Source organism: Osmia lignaria, chromosome 9, assembly GCF_051020975.1.
Source record: "Osmia lignaria lignaria isolate PbOS001 chromosome 9, iyOsmLign1, whole genome shotgun sequence".
Taxonomy (NCBI): Eukaryota; Metazoa; Arthropoda; class Insecta; order Hymenoptera; family Megachilidae; genus Osmia; species Osmia lignaria.
In genome coordinates, this window is record NC_135040.1 from 2844067 (window position 1) to 2861031 (window position 16965).

Sequence of the window (16965 nt, forward strand, 5' to 3'; positions counted from 1 at the left end):
TCTGTTATAATCTCATCAAAATGTTTAAAATCGATTGAAAAATTTCACACATACGACTAAAAAACAGAAAATTATTATTTAAATAAAAAAGATTTTTATAAAAAGTATAAAATAATTTTTCCTAGCCCCATACAGATAGTCCTGAAAATTTGTAATTAGGAATTTTTAATAGCTATGAAAATACTTGTAAGATTTAAAACGAAAAACAAAATAATAGTGAGTGTAGAGAGTAGCTGCCGTTGAAAAAACTCACACAACAATTCATATTATTTGCAGTGCAATAAAATTGTTAGTGACTTAGGTGAATTATTCATGCATCAATATCGTTTTTCGTTTTAAATCTTACAATTATATTCATAGCTATTAAAAATTCCCAATCACAAATTTTCAGGACTATCAGTATGGGGCTAGGAAAAATTATTTTATACTTTTTAGTCCGTCTTAAAAACGTGGTATATTAAAAATTTTTTTTCATTCAAATAATTATTCTTTTTTTATTTGAAGCTGATAATGGAATCATCGACCACTATCGAATTCGAGGTGAAAAATTCTGGCAATGTGGCGTTTTATTACACCTGGGACCTTGGTATAACGCCAGAAATTGCATCTAGAGACGCTTACACGATCTTGACTTCGCAGAAACAGGGACACGTATTCAGCGAATCTCAATCGACCTGTTGTCTGACGTTAAAGACGCTCCGGAAGACGATCATCAAAGATCACTGCGTCCTCCTGAAGGTTCTGATCCGTATAACGACGAAAGTGACTTTCGTGGTACTCAGACTGTCGATGCTCTTTAATTTCCTGCAGATTACCAATGGTCCGAGTTATCGATTTCTGCTGAGAGCCAGCTCGAAGAAACCTGCCCTCGACTTCAGCTTCAGTCGCTACGATTTCGGGCCCTGTTACATCCAAGAGAACAACGGTATCTCTTATTACAAGGAGCTCCTTGTGCAGAATTCCGAGAACGTGGCATTCATGTGAGTTCCACGAGAAAAATCTGTATACCGTTCGCAGATAAATTCCCACCTCCTTTCGTACAGAGTCGAGTGCAAATTCGAGGAAAAACCTCACCTGTCCGTCGATCTCGCTTCGATCTCTCAGGCCCTTGCAGCCAACTCCACGATCTCTATACCGATCACTTTTAAACCATTAAAGGAAACCAAGTACCGTGAGTGCTTGCTGTTCACGATCAACTCGGCGAACGAAAGGAAAATAACGATCCTCGGCGAGGGAATCACTTACAAAGTGAGTTACCTTCCACCGAAACAAGCATCGACTTGTTAAAACTTTGCGCGAGCGGTAAGTTCCGTGAAAGAATCGAAAGGTTCCAAGGAGAAAGCTAAAGTTACTTTAACAAAGTAAAGAGTATAGCAGGATAAGATGGTCAAAAATGCACCAATGCACCATTCGATAGCTTATCCCAAAAAACCATGGTACACCAAGTTTCAACCCTGTAAGATAGAAATTACCGTTTTTGCCATATTTCTCCTATTTATATGCAAAAAATCTGAAAAAATTCTAGAATATTCTAGACATGCTTATTTATCACTGTGAATTTTTTCAGATTTCTTGCATAATGTTAAATAAGAGAAATATGGCAAAAACGATAATTTATAACAACCCTCCCGGTTGAGGTACAGGGTTGAAACTTGGTGTACCATGGTTTTTTGGGATAAGCTATCGAATGGTGCATTGCTAAGTAAAATCGGCTCAAGAGCACCTTTGACCATCTTATCCGGCATACCCTTTCCCATTCGTCATTCGACCCATGGGAAACGAATTGCCGAATTGCTCGACCTAAATCTCTTTCAGATCCGTCTAGTGAATCCTCGCGACAAGTGCATCGACCTGGGCAGCGTGTCCGTTTCCAGGACCGTCACCAGGAGGATCCCAGTGGTGAACGAGGGTTTGGCATCGATAGATGTACGATTCGATTTGTTGAAGAACCTCAGCAGTTACGAGCAACACCGGGAACGTTCTCAGTGTTTAACGACGCAAAATGTTGAAAGCACCCCTATTGATTTGGAACGAGCGTCCATCATGGAAACGAAACGTTCCTGGACCCAGGATATAGCGCTTCAGACCAAGGAGCCGAGGCTTTCGGAAGTATTGAAAATCGAACCGTCAACGAACGTCGTGTTGAAACCCAACAAGAGGACCAACGTGTTGGTCACTTTCAAAGCTACCTCGAGAATAACACCGTTTCTGAGTAAAGTGGCCCTTCAGACTGGTTCAACTATTATGCCGTTGTTCGTTGTGCAAGGAAGTTGCGTCGCAGCCGAGTTCCAACTAAATAGGACCCGGGTCTCATTTGGCACGGTCGTCCAAGGCTACACTAGCGAGACTAGGGTGGTTTTAATGAACACCGGTGACGTGGGTGCAAGGTTCGTGCACGATTTTGTCGTTTAACGATCACTTGTTGATTGGAAAGGTTTTATATTTAGGTGATAATGAATATATTAAGTTCGCTAAGTAAGGAAATTAATTTAGGTTTAAATGGAACACCTCAAAATTACCAGATGTGTTTAAAATCGACCCTTTAAACGGCTATTGCTCCCCTGGTATGGATATCACTTTCATGGTCAGTTTTCAACCCTATGAAGAGGCCACTACGATCGACGGTGAAGTGAGTTATTTTAAAATACCATCATTTTGCCAAATTAAAAGAGGTGAATTTGTAAGTTAAAATTCGCGCTGTTCGATACACTACCACTGCCTACTGTTGATAATAAGAACTAAAAGTCGATGTTTAGCGCCTCTACTGGCGAAATCAGAAATAAACTCATTTAGTGCAGCAAACAGTAGATGGTGTCACTTTATTTTGGCGGATTTTTTAAATATAGACATTTTCAGGGGTTCTGCGCTCCTTTTTAACCCTTTCCACTCGTATGTCACCATATAGTCGCCATTCTACATTTTATTATTATAGTATTTCATTCTAGGGACCCTTGTTACAATGTTTTCTTTTAGTTTCTGCTCAGATGTGTGTGTATATATAAAATAAAATAAAAGAAATAAATGAAAGAAATTTTGAGTTGATTGGTACCCTTCTCAAATATAAATACGAGTACAAAGGGTTAATTATATCATCGGATCGGAAAAAAACCCGGATAATTAATTAAGACTACGTTTAAATATTATTGCTCCAGGCAACGATAGAAATTGAAAAATACGGTTCCCTGAGGACGAAAATCACCGGAGGATGCTGTCAACTTCCGGAACCAACAGAGACCATCCTGTTCGAGTCTTTTGTACGCGAGAAAAGCGTGCAATCGTTCGTTATCATGAATGACACTCACCTATCTTGGACGTTGAAGCCGGAAATTACTGGTGACTACTTCATCGTCGAAGAAGTGCTGAAGATTCCTGCGAAGGGATTCGGCTCTTGCGTGATCACTTACGCACCTCTTACAATGAACTCCGAGGACAACCTGCACACAGTAAACATTCGTGTTAGACCGATTACAATAAATAATTATTACACGGAATATCATTTGTGCAGGGAACGTTATTGTTGAAACTACCAGATGAAAATACACCCATATTGTATTCTCTTCATGGAAGAAGCTTTCCGCCGGAAGCTACAGCAATTATTACACGCCAATTTCCGGCGAAAACGAAATATACGGAATCGTTGACTGTTCAAAACTGGCTCAATAGACAACAACGATTCATATGCAAAATTGAATTATTAAATAACGATGAGGAGCAATCGAAGGTCCTATCATTATAGCATAAATCAGGGGTGGGCAAATAGCAGCCCGCGGGCCACACGCGGTCAGAAAAATCCGCCTTAATCCGAGATTTCCTTACCGTGCGCCAGGCACTGCTCCCACTCTTACCGCTTCAGACTTCCCCCACTCCAGTAGTGTCAGTAGTAGGGCAGCGGTTTCTAGCAGATAGGACTAGGAATATGCGTCAAATATTGGAAGAGTGGGGGAAGCCATGCGCGAGTTGCGTGGTGGGGGAAGGAGCCACGAGTGGCCCGCGGGCCGCAGGTTAAACAGAAGATTCGTCTCGTATTTAAATAAATTGAATAAAACTGCGACTATTTTATTGAATTTATATTTATTGATTTTTATGCTACAATTTATACCTTTCTGAAATGCAAAGTTAACTAATGAATGCAATCGTTTGAAAAGGTGCGGCCCTCCGCTAACCTCCGCTTCTACAAAGTGGCCCCCGAGCCAAAATTGCCCACCCCTGGCATAAATGAAATTCTACGTTCCTTAAATTTATTTTTTTCTTGTCTTCCATTAACAGATACCTTTGTTCAAGTTTCTGGGCAACAACAGGATTGATGTACCAGCGAATGGGCGACGAGATTATCGTGCTGTTTTTTATTCTTACGAAGAATCGGAATTCAATTTTAAAGTAATTGTTTATTCTATATGATTTATTGAACTTTTTTTTTAATTTAATCTGTCGATGCAGGTGTCGTTCATCAACGAGGATAACGAGTATCAGTTTTATAACATAAACTACGAGGTCACGAAACCGGAAGTGATCGAATCGATCAAATTGACAGCCTCGGCGAGATCTAAAGTGTGTCACGAGTTGAAAGTGGAAAATCCTTTAGAAAATAAAACGATATTGTACACGGCGAACTGTGATCATCCGTTTATCGCTATCCGCGAACTGCCGAAAACTGTACCACCCATGTCACACGTGCGTGAATTTTATATTTAATATCCAAGTTTAACACGTTGAACGCCACTGTGAAATGGGGCATTTTTTGTGGGACGTACTAAAGCTCTAATTACTAAAAATAGTAATAATTAATTTTCAAATCTCAAATTTTTTTTAATTATTCAAGCGTGTATAAGTTGCGGGGCAAGACCGGCCCTGGGTCTAGACAGACTATGCGGCTGCCTAGGGCCCCTCAAGATCCAGGGCCCCCATAAGACGATTTCTAAGAATGCAAGAAGAGTAATGTTTACTTGAATATTAATCGATGTAATTGTAACTCTAAATTAGTTATACAAGCTTTAATGTTAATTTTATAAATTTTATTTGAGGTACTTTTCTTTATGTCATATATGTGAAGTGGCCCTTTTCGGAGCTCGCCTCGGAGCCCCGAATCTCAGGGCCGGCCCTGTTTCGGGGACCCCCATGGCGTTCAACGTGTTAAAAGAAGGAATTCAAACCTTCTTTTTTAAATTACAGGAGTATATTTATGTACTGTACTGTCCAATGATACCTTCCGAAGAAACTATCACGATGCTCAACGTTAATTCCCCAGAATTAGGACAATTTCCATACGAATTACGATTAAAAGCTTTACCACCACCCCCAGAAAAAGTTACACGAGTGAACGCAACTTTGGGAAGCACGTGTATATTCCCGCTTCTTGTTCATAATTACACTAAAGAACCTGCTGAGTTCGTAATTAATGTACGAATGAAATTATGAGTTAGTAGGAAGCTACGAAGATTTATTGGAAATTGAGAAAATGTTTGTTATAGGTGGATGACGATTGCTTCGTCTCTCAGAAAAGCATCAGTGTTCTACAATTAGATAATAGAACAATTGAAGTAATCTTTGAGCCATCTAATTTAGAAAATACGACTGCCACGTTAAGAGCATCGTCGAAAACTGCTGGAGATTATATGTAAGTAAGAATTAATTCAAGTAGATTAAAACAAAAATTAATTGTACGTTTATTCGAAAGATTTCCTCTAATTGGAATTTGTTCATTACCGAAACCTATGGGGCCCTATATAATTACACGAGACATCCCAGCATCGATACTATTCAAAAATGTTTTTAGAGAAGAAAAAACGTTTGAGTTTCACGTAGATCCTTCTGAAATCTTTGAAATAGAAATACCATCAACAATGTTACACTCCAAACAGGTGATGTTCTCATAATTATTATTAAGTTTTATTTCTCATAAGATTAATTAAAATTTTTAATTATTTCGATTTTTTTACCTAACAGAACATTGAAATCAAGGTACATCTCCGAAAAGAAGAAGAGGTCGTAGATAAAGAGACAGTAATGGAAGAAAAATATCCGGTCACCGGAAAATTGATGGTATACTGCATTGATCACACACTTTCTCACGTTAATTGGATATATTATGTAAAAGGAATTTTTGAATAAAATAAAAGCTTCGAAATTTTCTATAAATTAACATGAACCCCCGGGCCCTTAAATTGAAGTCGCTACTGCCATAAATATAACCAATCAGCTGTTTCTCCCAGTTGTAGCATCCGTGAAACATTACTGCTTTTGGTGTATATTTACTTATATTCTTAATTAGAAATCATAATCAAAAGATCAATTTGTTAATATAAGAATTTGATGAAAATATACAGAAGAATAGTGTAAAAATACGATCGTTTAGCGTTAATTTCGATGAAAGCATCATCAGGATGAATACCTAACCTCGTTTTTTCTGTACCATCGGGTATTCTCGAGCAACCATGTAAATCATCGAAAACATTCCAATGTATCATTCAAATCGAGCTTATCACGCGGAAAGTACATCCACATTCTTTTCTGCCGAGTGTGGGAGTTTTTCAAACTTTCCCCTTCGAATTAACCTCGATGAAGGTTCTCGCGAGAGCGAGTCGTTGCATATACGAAGACTCATAATACCGATACTCGGAAATAAATCTTCCACCGATTCCACGTTACGATGACGGAGAAATCCAGGAAGATAGTAACAAGATTTCACCCGACCCACGGGGAAAACATTGTGCTACGCGAAGACAGTACCGTGGCATACCGTACAGCTAGCTTTGCTAACTCCCTGGCCTTCAGCGAGAAGCCGCTACAACCAGGTGAGATATTCCTGGTGGAAATTGAAAAGACTGAAAGAGGATGGAGCGGACACATGCGACTAGGGCTTACCCTACTCGATCCAGCTTCAGTGAGCAACAGTCTGCCACAATTTGCTATGCCTAATCTTGTCAGACTGGGAAATACATGGATATTTGCTATTACTAAAAGTCACACTATATGGGATAGCTTCGAAGGATACGGTAAAGATTGTCGAATCTCTTTATTCACGGTGATTAAAGTTTTATAGGTATAGGTTTCATTTATTTATGTTTCAAGGTGAAGGAATACCATCCGGAGAAAAGAAACTAATCACAGATGGGGTCAATGTGCAAACTTCTCGTGGAGTTATACCATTCAACGCTCTTAGACCAAATATCATTGATCCTTCTCAGTATATTTTACCTACCGATGCTGGTAGTCGTATTGGAATTATGTACGTGCCACAGGCTGGCTCGGACAAGGCTGAGATGCACTTCATAATCAACGGTGAAGATCAAGGGGTGTGTGGAAAGGATATACCTTACAAGGCAGGACCTTTACGAGCAGTAGTAGATGTATATGGTACTACAAAACAAGTCAGAATAGTTCAGCTATATGGTGGTATGTTTTACAAATTAAATTTTCTTCGCATATGCTAAATACAGTATCTTTAGCAACCATATGTTTCAGCAGTATCTACCCTACAAAGTGCCTGCCGCGATGCTATATTACAGTATACAAAAAGGAACGCAGTCGATTCGCTTCCACTTCCACGGGTTCTAAAAGATTATTTACTGTACCAATCACAGTAAATTCTATATCATTCCACTTTATCCAATGACTGTATCTCAAATCATGTTCGAATAGCAATTTCGATGCTCATATAATATTTTTACAGTTAAACTTTTCTACAACTACGTTTATTGCTTGAATTACGCTTTCATTTATTCTAATTAACGAAGGATAATCGTTCGAACGAATGGAAAAATTCTATCTCCGTACCTTTCCATTAAGCGGTTTCTTCGTTTGTATAATTTACTGTATATGTAGTATAATGTCATTCGCGTGAATGCCAAATTTTAAATTGTACATAATGTAAGAAGTTGTTGACAGAGCACCGGATAAGTTCTCTGATAAGTCGAGGAACGCTGATCACTCTCATTAACATTTTTAATTAACATTTATTAGCAGCTACGCTATATCATAATATAGTACACGATTTCACTGAAATTTCACACATTTCATGTAACATCTGATCTAACGCAAAATTATACATGTAACATTCGTTCTAAACTCGATACGACTTACATACTTGTATTTACCGAAAGTGATGTAAAATTACATTGGGTCGCACTGTTAACACACGCAACAATGGATCGAATTGACGTAGTCAATTGAATCCGAAATGTTTTTCAGAATAAATGTATTTATAGAAAAATCATCGATTGTCTAATATCTAACGATTTCTATTAAGGATGTGAAATATTATACCTCGTATATTTGTACCGTAATCTCAGTTACGTGTTCACCACGAAGGTCTTGGCACTATTGCTCGTCGGTAGGAAAACCGCGAGCATAATCACGTAAACAAATAACACGCTCAAGAAGGCTATCCAACCGATCAAAATAGAGGTGTATTTCCAAGTGGATTCTTTTCTGTCGAATGACACGAGATTTGTGTTGTCATCGGTGTTTCTTTCCATACTGGCTGATACCTTCGGGTCTAAGATGCTTATTAAAAACACCTGACCTACTTTGCTTTTCAAAATCGAAATCGTTACCGACGATAACCACGCCGGTGCATCGGTGTTCAATTCTTGCACGTGGCGAAGAATGCTTGTAAGAATTAACGAGAATGCAGCCAAAACTAACGAATTCTCGTAAAAGAAAACTAAAAAATGATACTAGATGAGTTAAGAGACACCCAGTAAATTAAGAAAAAAGAAATATTGTACACTTACTTAGTTTGGGAGGATAATTGCCATTGTAAGGAAGTTTCCATTGCAAATCTTGCAAACAAATCAGGTGCAAAATAAAATTGAAATTCGCGACTACCATACGTTCGGTGGATCTTGGATCCAACCACAGTACCATCAACGTCATTGTCATTAGCGCTGTGCACAATTGAACGAGTAAATCTCACAATACTTAACGAGCCTTAAAATTAATAATATTTCACAAACCTAAAACCATTGTCATATAAGAGGAAGTGTAGGTGGAACTGTATCTCTGCAAGATGATATGATAAGACAACATTTTGCTAGTGAACTCCACACCGAATTTCGATTCGACCAAACGTTCGGTCTGAGAAATGTGCACCAAGTCCCATTCCAAATTTTCGTCATAAATCTCCTCTGTCAGCTGAGAATTAAAGAAACGTTAGGATTAACTGTTATCCAGATCCAAGATTTACTTTTCGATACCCACTTGGCCTTCTGGATCAAACGTTACGAAATATATATCGATCTCGTTGGCGGAATGAGACCAAGATGCAATGTACAAACTGCAATTCATCGAATCGTACGGCCACCATGTGTGATCCGATTCGCAAAAGGTGGTGTACATCGCCGTGGGTACGCAAATTACTGTACCCAGGTGATACAACCAGCATTCAACCTTTGGTATCTCTGTATCCACGTCCACGTTTGATCTGAATTTAAGCAGACATCTTTGAAATCCTTTCTAAACCTTAGGAACTGCCTAAGTGTTACGCTCACTTATTAATGAAACTTTGTCACCTTGTAGAGCTCATCGAGCTGAACACACCTATACCCCATTTTAGGGGCAGACGGCTAATTGTTTAAAAGATATTAACAATTAAAGTTAGTTATTCCTTACATTGAGAAGTATGACAAACTCACACATACAAACGGTTAGCTCCGCGGTTAAACACATGAACCGCAACCAAAAGGTTCCTTTTGGACCGCAATCCTTGGTTCCCAACATTTTATTTTTGTTTTTAAGATAATTTGTCTCTTTTTGAATAATTATTACAGCTGTGCTATAATCATTGCATTTATTAATAATTAATTACATACGCTGCTATTTTTATAGAATTTAAGTTGTTTTCTATCCAGTACGTACATTACCATCCTTACCGCGTTCGAAATTTACACGCGTTTATTTGTTATTACACAAATAATTGTAAATAGATATAAGAGACAAATAATTATCTTAAAACAAAAAAAAAACAAATGTTGGAAACCAAGGATTTGAACCCCGGACCTTTAAATTTACCGCGGAGCTAACCGTTTGTATGTGTGAGTTTTTCAAACTTATCAATATATAACTAACTTTAATTGTTAATATCTTTTAAACAATTAACCGTCTGCCCCCAAAATGGCGTAGTGTTCAATTCGACGAGCTCTACAAGGTGACAAAGTTTCATTAATAAGTGAGCGTAAGTAGTTCTTTGGTAGTTCCGTTAGAAGATGTTTTTATTTTCACCATAGAAATGGTGGATAGAACTTACGTGCTATGCAACACTATATCTGGCACCCACATCTCATAACTCATTACTTGAAGCGACGTTATACCATCGAATTGCGATGGTTCCCACGTCAGATGAGGATTCGTCCATATCTATGGTGTGTTAAAAAATAATAAATATGGATTTTTTACAGATCCCTCTGATTTCTAACTTTACTCACCATCCTAGACCAAACGTGAAAGTCAACCGTGTTTGCCAGTTCATTCTGATGATTGAGAAAAAAAGATTTTCCAGTACAAAACTTCACTAACTTCGAAAGACTATTTCGCCTGAATTACTTACGACTTCGAACTGGTGTATGTACAATCCAAAGTTAACGACAGTGGCATTTCTATGATCGTCAGTGGGTCTAACTTCCTCGTCGTAAAAACAAAATAGATACTCTTTCAATCGTTGCAAGGTAGAATTATCCACGATTTCCTTGCAACTCTGCAAGAACATGCAGGAACCCTGATGATCCTGCAGGATGCAGAAGATCACGAGGAACGGGATAAAGATGCTTTTCATTCTGAAGCACCAATCAATGTGGCACTCGTATTACGACTGTATATTGAAAGATCGAAGAGGATCCATTGCACGCCCAGTGAAACGTTAAACCGAACCATGGAAAACCGCCCCCTTTTCGGGTACGTCATCGAGGACCTATCATTTAATCAGTGAGAAAAATTTGGAATCTCTCTGTTACGTGATTACACACTTGTACGAGATGAAAGTACAGTGTTATGTAACTGAAGCTTCCATTGATTAAAGAGAAGTATAGAAGAATAAATGGACTAGCATTCGCCATATTTGTTCGTGTTCCTTATCTCAAAATCAAAAGTAAATCAAGAAAGCTAAACTGTAAAGTTTTCTTAAAGATAATCGCGTTTTCCTTTGAAACATTTAATTAGATCGATTCTATAGCAATCGATGAATTAGATTTAGAAAAATTACTCCCAAGAGGATTGTTCAAGCATCATAATCAACTATATACTTGATGTCACGAGAGTCCATAACTGCGAAAAGACCAGTTTTCGTTCTTTTCTGCGCATTGTCGCTCTGATTGGCGATACTTCCAGCGGAAGTGGAAAGCGATTGGCGGATCGCTTTCCCCCACTATCGCTGCGTTCCCCCACCATCTTCCAACCTGCGCGCTTAGTTATGGACTCTCGTGACATCAAGTATAGATTAAAACTTACTATCGACCTTGTTTTAATATTGCTATTATCAGGGCCGGCGCGAGGCAGGTTCAGCGCGTTCGCTGGAACCCGGTCCCGCGTTTTGAAAGGCCCCGCGGTCTACGAAAACTCATCAGACATTTTGCAGGAGCCCTTGTATAGTAGATTGAATATTCGGCTGTGTGTGGAAAATGCAATCGCATAATCCACTAATCGATGACAACTTGCTGCACACTGACATGAATCTTGAATCGCGAATCAATATTTTGAACAACTTTTTCCTATACATATAACTACCGCTCGGCCTTAGTTTTCGAGATATTTTTGAAAAACTGTCGAAACTAACATATTGTATTCTGGCCCCGCAAAATTTTGGAACCGGGCCCCGCAAAAGGTCACGCCGGCCCTGGCTATTATTGTAAATATCAGGATTCGAGGAGGAAGGATCCAGCAGTTCTAATCAATTAAAAATAGAAACATCCTTTATTTGAAGCTTCAGAAAATTGCAACTGAATCGAGCAGGAATAATCGCGATGACCATCGACCAACTTAACACATAGTACAGTACAAAAATCGCTATAAATGATCGTTTATTGACAATGAGAATCTACAATCGATGAAACGTAGAATAAAAAAAAAGCTTTTCTTTTTCAAGTAGCTAGCACCAAAGTGGCCAGAATGATGATATAAGTAAAAACCACCGCAAAGAATGATATCCACTCGATGATGGCTGCGAACAGTCTCCAAGACGATTCTTTGGACCTAGCCTCTGTTTTCGGGAGATCCGAATTCTCTTCGTTCTCTCCTCCGAGTATTCCACTGTTGGATAACTTACCATTATCGTCGGTGAGAATTAGGAAACGTCCGGCACGGTTGTTCAGCACGAACGTCGTCGTCGTTGAGATCCAGTTCGGTACATCGATGCTCATGTCTTGCATTTTCCGTAGTAGAGCGGTTAAAACTAACGCGAACACCGCCATTGCCAGCGAATCCCGGTAATAAAGTACTAAAATATGAAATTGTTCAAACACACCGACGACGATCAGGATTTTTCAATGATATTCTTTACTTACGTATGTAAGGCGGATTTGTACCATTGTGCGGTAATTGCCAATGCATGTCAAATATGCAAAGTATATGGCAAATTAAGTTGACGCTAGCCAAGGCAATTCTTTCTATGGATCTCGAATCCAACCAAAGAACTGTTATTGTTAGCAACATCACAACTGGAAGAGGAGGATACGAGTAAACGAACTTGTCTAACCGATTGATACATACAGTGGGTCAGAAAATTATTCGATCACCGTTTAAAACAGAATACCTCATTTAAAATTGGAACAAATGACTTGAGGTTTTTTGAGAAGCTATACAAATGAATTTACTAACAAGGAGAACTACCCAAGTGTTACACTCACTTATTAATGAAACTTTGACAGTTTTAGAGCTCGTCGAGCTGAACACGCCTATACCCCCTTTTGGGGGCAGACGGCTAATTGTTTAAAAGATATTAACAATTACAGTTAGTTACTCCTTACATTCTGAACTATGACAAACTCACACATACAACTCGCAATCTAGAGATCCACGGTTCAAATCCTTGGTTCCTAACATTATTTTTTTTTTTTAATGATAATTTGTCTCTTTTTGAATAACTATTACATAAAAATTATTATATAAAAAAAAAAAAAAAAAAAAAAAAAAATTGTTGGGAACCAAGGATTTGAACCGAGGACCTTCAGATTGCATAACACACGACTCTTAATCTAAACGTCCTCGGTTCAAATCCTTGGTTCCCAACAATTTTTTTTTTTTTTTTTTTTTTTTTTTTTATAATAATTTTTATGTAATAGTTATTCAAAAAGAGACAAATTATCATTAAAAAAAAAAAATAATATTAGGAACCAAGGATTTGAACCGTGGATCTCTAGATTGCGAGTTATATGTGTGAGTCTGTCATACTTCTCAATGTAAGTAGTAACTAACTTTAATTATTAATATCTTTTAAACAATTAGTCGTCTGCCCACAAAACGGGGTATAGGCGTGTTCAGCTCGACGAGCTCTACAAACTGTCAAAGTTTCATTAATAAGCGAGTGTAACACTTGGGTAGTTCCCCTTGTAAGATATGTACTTTTGCTGTTTGAAAAAATTAAAATTTGTCGAAATCAGGAAAAAAATAATAAAAGGCAATTTTCTAACTTTTTAGGTAAATTACTTTAAGTAAATTAATTTGTATAGCTTCTCGAGAAACCTCAAGTCATTTGGTCCAATTTTAAATGAGATATTCTGTTTTAAACGGTGAGCGAATAATTTGGTGACTCACTGTAATTAAGAAAGAATATCCGTACCGATAGCAGGCGTGACATACGTGGTATGCAGCATCCCATAATGCCGACTTATATATAACTCGTAAACGATCATGGGATAAGTATCGTTCGGGCAACATTTGTATTTCTTCAGAACTTTGTACGCGTCTGTTACTTTAAAATCCCATTGACTATTGTTCGTGTATCCGTCCATTTGAAACTATACAATCACAAGACATTCCTATATGATTTCTACATAATTACAGTTATCCAATTAAAGAATTCAACCGATTTACCGCTTTTTTGTCTAAATTAAAATTCACTTCCTCCCCGGAATGGGACCAAGAGCCAAAATTGATACGACAATGGTGAGTGTCGTAAGGCCAGTGAGCGAAATTGGTGGAACATTTGGCAGTGTGTCTCAAGGATGGCACACAACTGACCGATCCTGAACTGAATATCAGGCAAGTAGTCGAAGGTATCCCTGTCTGATCTATCGCCATATCGCCACTGTTTTCGAAAGAAGCCATTAGTAACTATACAAAATACACCCGTAAAGAAAAAAGGCACAGGATTCTGAAGCTAAAGCGTCCTTACGAATTGTAAACCGACAAATCGGGCACCCATATCTCGTCGCTTTTCACGTGAATAAAATTGATCCCATCGAAATCGCTTGGTTTCCAATTCAGATGCGAGTCGGTCCACGTCTACAAAGATCATCGAACGCTTTCATCGATAAATCTCAATGGAAATGATAATTACCGTCACTTACGAGTGCCATCCAACTGTGCAACGTCAACCGGCTGTTCCATTCGTCCTAAAATGGAAACACTATCACAAACCGGGAAAACGATTGAACGATGATCGATGGAAACTTTCTCTTACGAATTCCAGGATCTTTGGCAACAGCTTCATGGTCACGTTGTTGACGATCTGATGAGAAAGAGTCGGACGAATAGTGCGATCGTATTGGCAAAAGAGATGCCTCTTCAGGTTCAACATCGGCGACGGATTGTCATAATTTTTACAACTTAACGAGAAGAGGTCGAGATCCAAGCTAGCTTCTGTGTAAAGATTTTTGTAAATCGAATTGAACAATTGATAGAAGAACGAAACGAAGGAGTGACAGAGAGAGACACATACACAAGGAATTTGTAATTCAAAAAATTAAACGACTTGCTGAAGACTTCGAACACCTTTTACAATTACTGATACGTTTAATTAATTCAATGTTAAAACGAGTTTATTTAAAAATCGTGAGAAACTACTTGCAGACACGACTCTGAAGGTTACCACATCAAATATGAATTAAAGTTTATCTTATAGAATGATAATTAACCCTCGAACACTGAGGAAAAAATTTCAATGCCTAGTAGGTCCAGGTCACAACTGACCCTTCCCTTCGTCCAAGGGTAATACTTCACGGAATTACAAACAGATCAATTGGAAAGGGTTGAAAGGAGAAAAAATTTTAAAGATCAGGATCTAGACACTTTAGCAACACTTTACCAGAACCATCATGGAAGAAGACGAGGAGTAAACCGAGCGCCGTAAATGTTCTCATTTTGATCGAAATGAGCCAACAGCCACCAGTCGACTGAACTGATTTCTCGTTTGTAGTCGAACGATTATTGAACGCCCCGTGAAATTCGAAGCGAAAGATACGCGAGACGCCCCCACACTGGTCGAATGCATTTTTTTTTTGCGAGTTTTCAGATAGAGCAATAATAACTGATTGATTAATTCTAAGCGTATAAATAGTCGAAAGATCAGTATTTGACCGATTAAAGAGTAACTCCAAATTTCGCCCAAATCAAACTATGTGACAATCAATTCTATATGATGGTACATTAATCTCAGAAAAAATTTAAGTTGAGTATAGGGGTAGTTTTAGAGATACTGGAGGTCAAAGTATTCTCAATATTGTCCAAGCACTGTATACACAAAAAAAAAATCAATACTTCTTTGATAATAGTGGGGATTTTACTAGAATTAGTCAAAATGGTTTTCTGACTCCTCCATTCCTGTTGTTTAGCATTTTAAGGGTTGTTTAATATGTAGAACAGTTTTTATTGAATTTCTCGAAAACAAAGACAGATACGAAAGAATGTTTTAGACAAAAGTTGTTTGCCTTAAAATTCTACATAAGAAAAGTATTTTTCATTTTTTCGATAGGACTAATCTTTTACTCGAAAATCGCAACTGAAAAGATATAGTTTCTGAAAATAACATTGCAATATAAGCAGCGATTTTTTTAATATATGTATTTGATTCAGAGAAAAAATTTTTAATTATTATATTTTTTGTTACTATATACTAGAATAGATAGAACTAATCCTTTAGTCAGAAATTGCGGATATCGTATCTGATTCTATAAAAATATAAAGGATTAAAATAAAGAGTTGCTAGTTGTTATGTTGAAAAACTGATTTTTTTTCACATCAAATACATATATTTAAAAAATCGCTGCTTATATTGTAATGTTATTTTCAGAAACTATATCTTTTCAATTGCGATTTTTGAATAAAGGATTAGTCCTATCAAAAAAATGAAAGAGACCTTTTTCGTGCAAAATTTTAAGACAAACAACTTTTGTTTAAAACATTCTTTCTTATCTGCATTTGTTTTCGAGAAATTCAATAAAAACTGTTTCGAGGGTAATATAGGACAAATTCTATGTATTGTACGAAAGTTATGAAGTAATATCTCGGAAACTAATAGGAAGCCGAAGATACCACTTTATATTTGGGATCCCCTCCCCCTGCCCCTCAAAATTTTATCTTAATCGGCGACCGGTCGTATTCGGAACTTCATCCCAATTTCCATATAAACAAGTTTTCGTGTCATCAATAGTTACGAAATAAAACGCCAGTCACACTTTATCGCAGACACCCTGTAGAATTGATTAACAGATAGTTTGATTTGAAATTCGAGTGGGAAAAAATGGTCGAAAAAACGTGTGTTTTTGGGGTCACTTTCCGTGGATGTTCAGATTGTCGTCTAATTTAAACAGAATCATAATTAATTCATAACGATTGGATATTAATTGGAAAAAATATAATCTAAATTTTTATTAATGCTCGACTATATTTTCAACCTGAAATAGAAAGATGTTTAGGTGTTGTCCTCGAGTGTCGAAGCTAATTATCGCATATCATCGCTACCAAGGAGGCATTTAATCGCGACGTCCGGTACCAAGTCGCGCCGATAAGAATAGAAGAGTCTCGTTGTTCGCTCGCTCG

The 16965-nt window shown here is 37.7% G+C and overlaps 3 protein-coding genes and 1 long non-coding RNA gene across 7 annotated transcripts in view; 2 read left to right on the forward strand and 2 right to left on the reverse strand.

The window, feature by feature from the left end:
- The window catches only part of LOC117601046 (hydrocephalus-inducing protein homolog), a 35173-nt gene extending 29060 nt beyond the window's left edge, over positions 1-6113 (forward strand). For all 3 annotated transcript variants that reach the window (XM_034317294.2, XM_034317303.2, XM_034317313.2), the window contains exons 64-76: positions 505-738; positions 811-980; positions 1044-1248; positions 1816-2387; positions 2494-2629; positions 3153-3443; positions 3506-3721; positions 4267-4377; positions 4438-4671; positions 5170-5397; positions 5469-5614; positions 5675-5858; positions 5944-6113. In XM_034317294.2, the coding sequence (XP_034173185.2) occupies positions 505-738; positions 811-980; positions 1044-1248; positions 1816-2387; positions 2494-2629; positions 3153-3443; positions 3506-3721; positions 4267-4377; positions 4438-4671; positions 5170-5397; positions 5469-5614; positions 5675-5858; positions 5944-6108 (2892 nt within the window). In that variant the 3' untranslated portion in view covers positions 6109-6113. The remainder of the gene's footprint in view (positions 1-504; positions 739-810; positions 981-1043; positions 1249-1815; positions 2388-2493; positions 2630-3152; positions 3444-3505; positions 3722-4266; positions 4378-4437; positions 4672-5169; positions 5398-5468; positions 5615-5674; positions 5859-5943) is intronic.
- Positions 3303-16965, reverse strand: part of LOC143305653 (uncharacterized) — a 29866-nt gene continuing 16203 nt past the window's right edge. Inside the window, exon 3 of the long non-coding RNA XR_013062717.1 lies at positions 3303-3434. This is a non-coding gene — a long non-coding RNA (uncharacterized LOC143305653). The remainder of the gene's footprint in view (positions 3435-16965) is intronic.
- Positions 6211-8887, forward strand: LOC117601164 (neuralized-like protein 2). 2 transcript variants are annotated; one of them, XM_034317598.2, is made up of 3 exons: positions 6211-6992; positions 7069-7392; positions 7462-8887. In XM_034317598.2, exons 1-3 carry the CDS (start codon positions 6647-6649, stop codon positions 7581-7583), a joined length of 792 nt encoding a protein of 263 aa, XP_034173489.1. In that variant the 5' UTR covers positions 6211-6646; the 3' UTR covers positions 7584-8887. The 2 variants fall into 2 exon arrangements, with proteins under 2 accessions (XP_034173489.1, XP_034173497.1); XM_034317606.2 differs by having other exon boundaries at positions 6214-6992; positions 7465-8887.
- On the reverse strand, positions 8289-15360 carry nAChRa9 (nicotinic acetylcholine receptor alpha9 subunit). The gene is made up of 15 exons (XM_034317575.2): positions 15233-15360; positions 14609-14787; positions 14496-14540; positions 14321-14430; positions 14020-14233; positions 13766-13943; positions 12492-12644; positions 12072-12424; positions 10544-10798; positions 10422-10466; positions 10244-10353; positions 9199-9421; positions 8955-9132; positions 8733-8885; positions 8289-8662 (listed from the first exon to the last, which is right to left on the reverse strand). The coding sequence occupies exons 1-15, from the start codon at positions 15285-15287 to the stop codon at positions 8289-8291; spliced, it is 2625 nt and encodes an 874-aa protein (XP_034173466.2). The 5' UTR covers positions 15288-15360.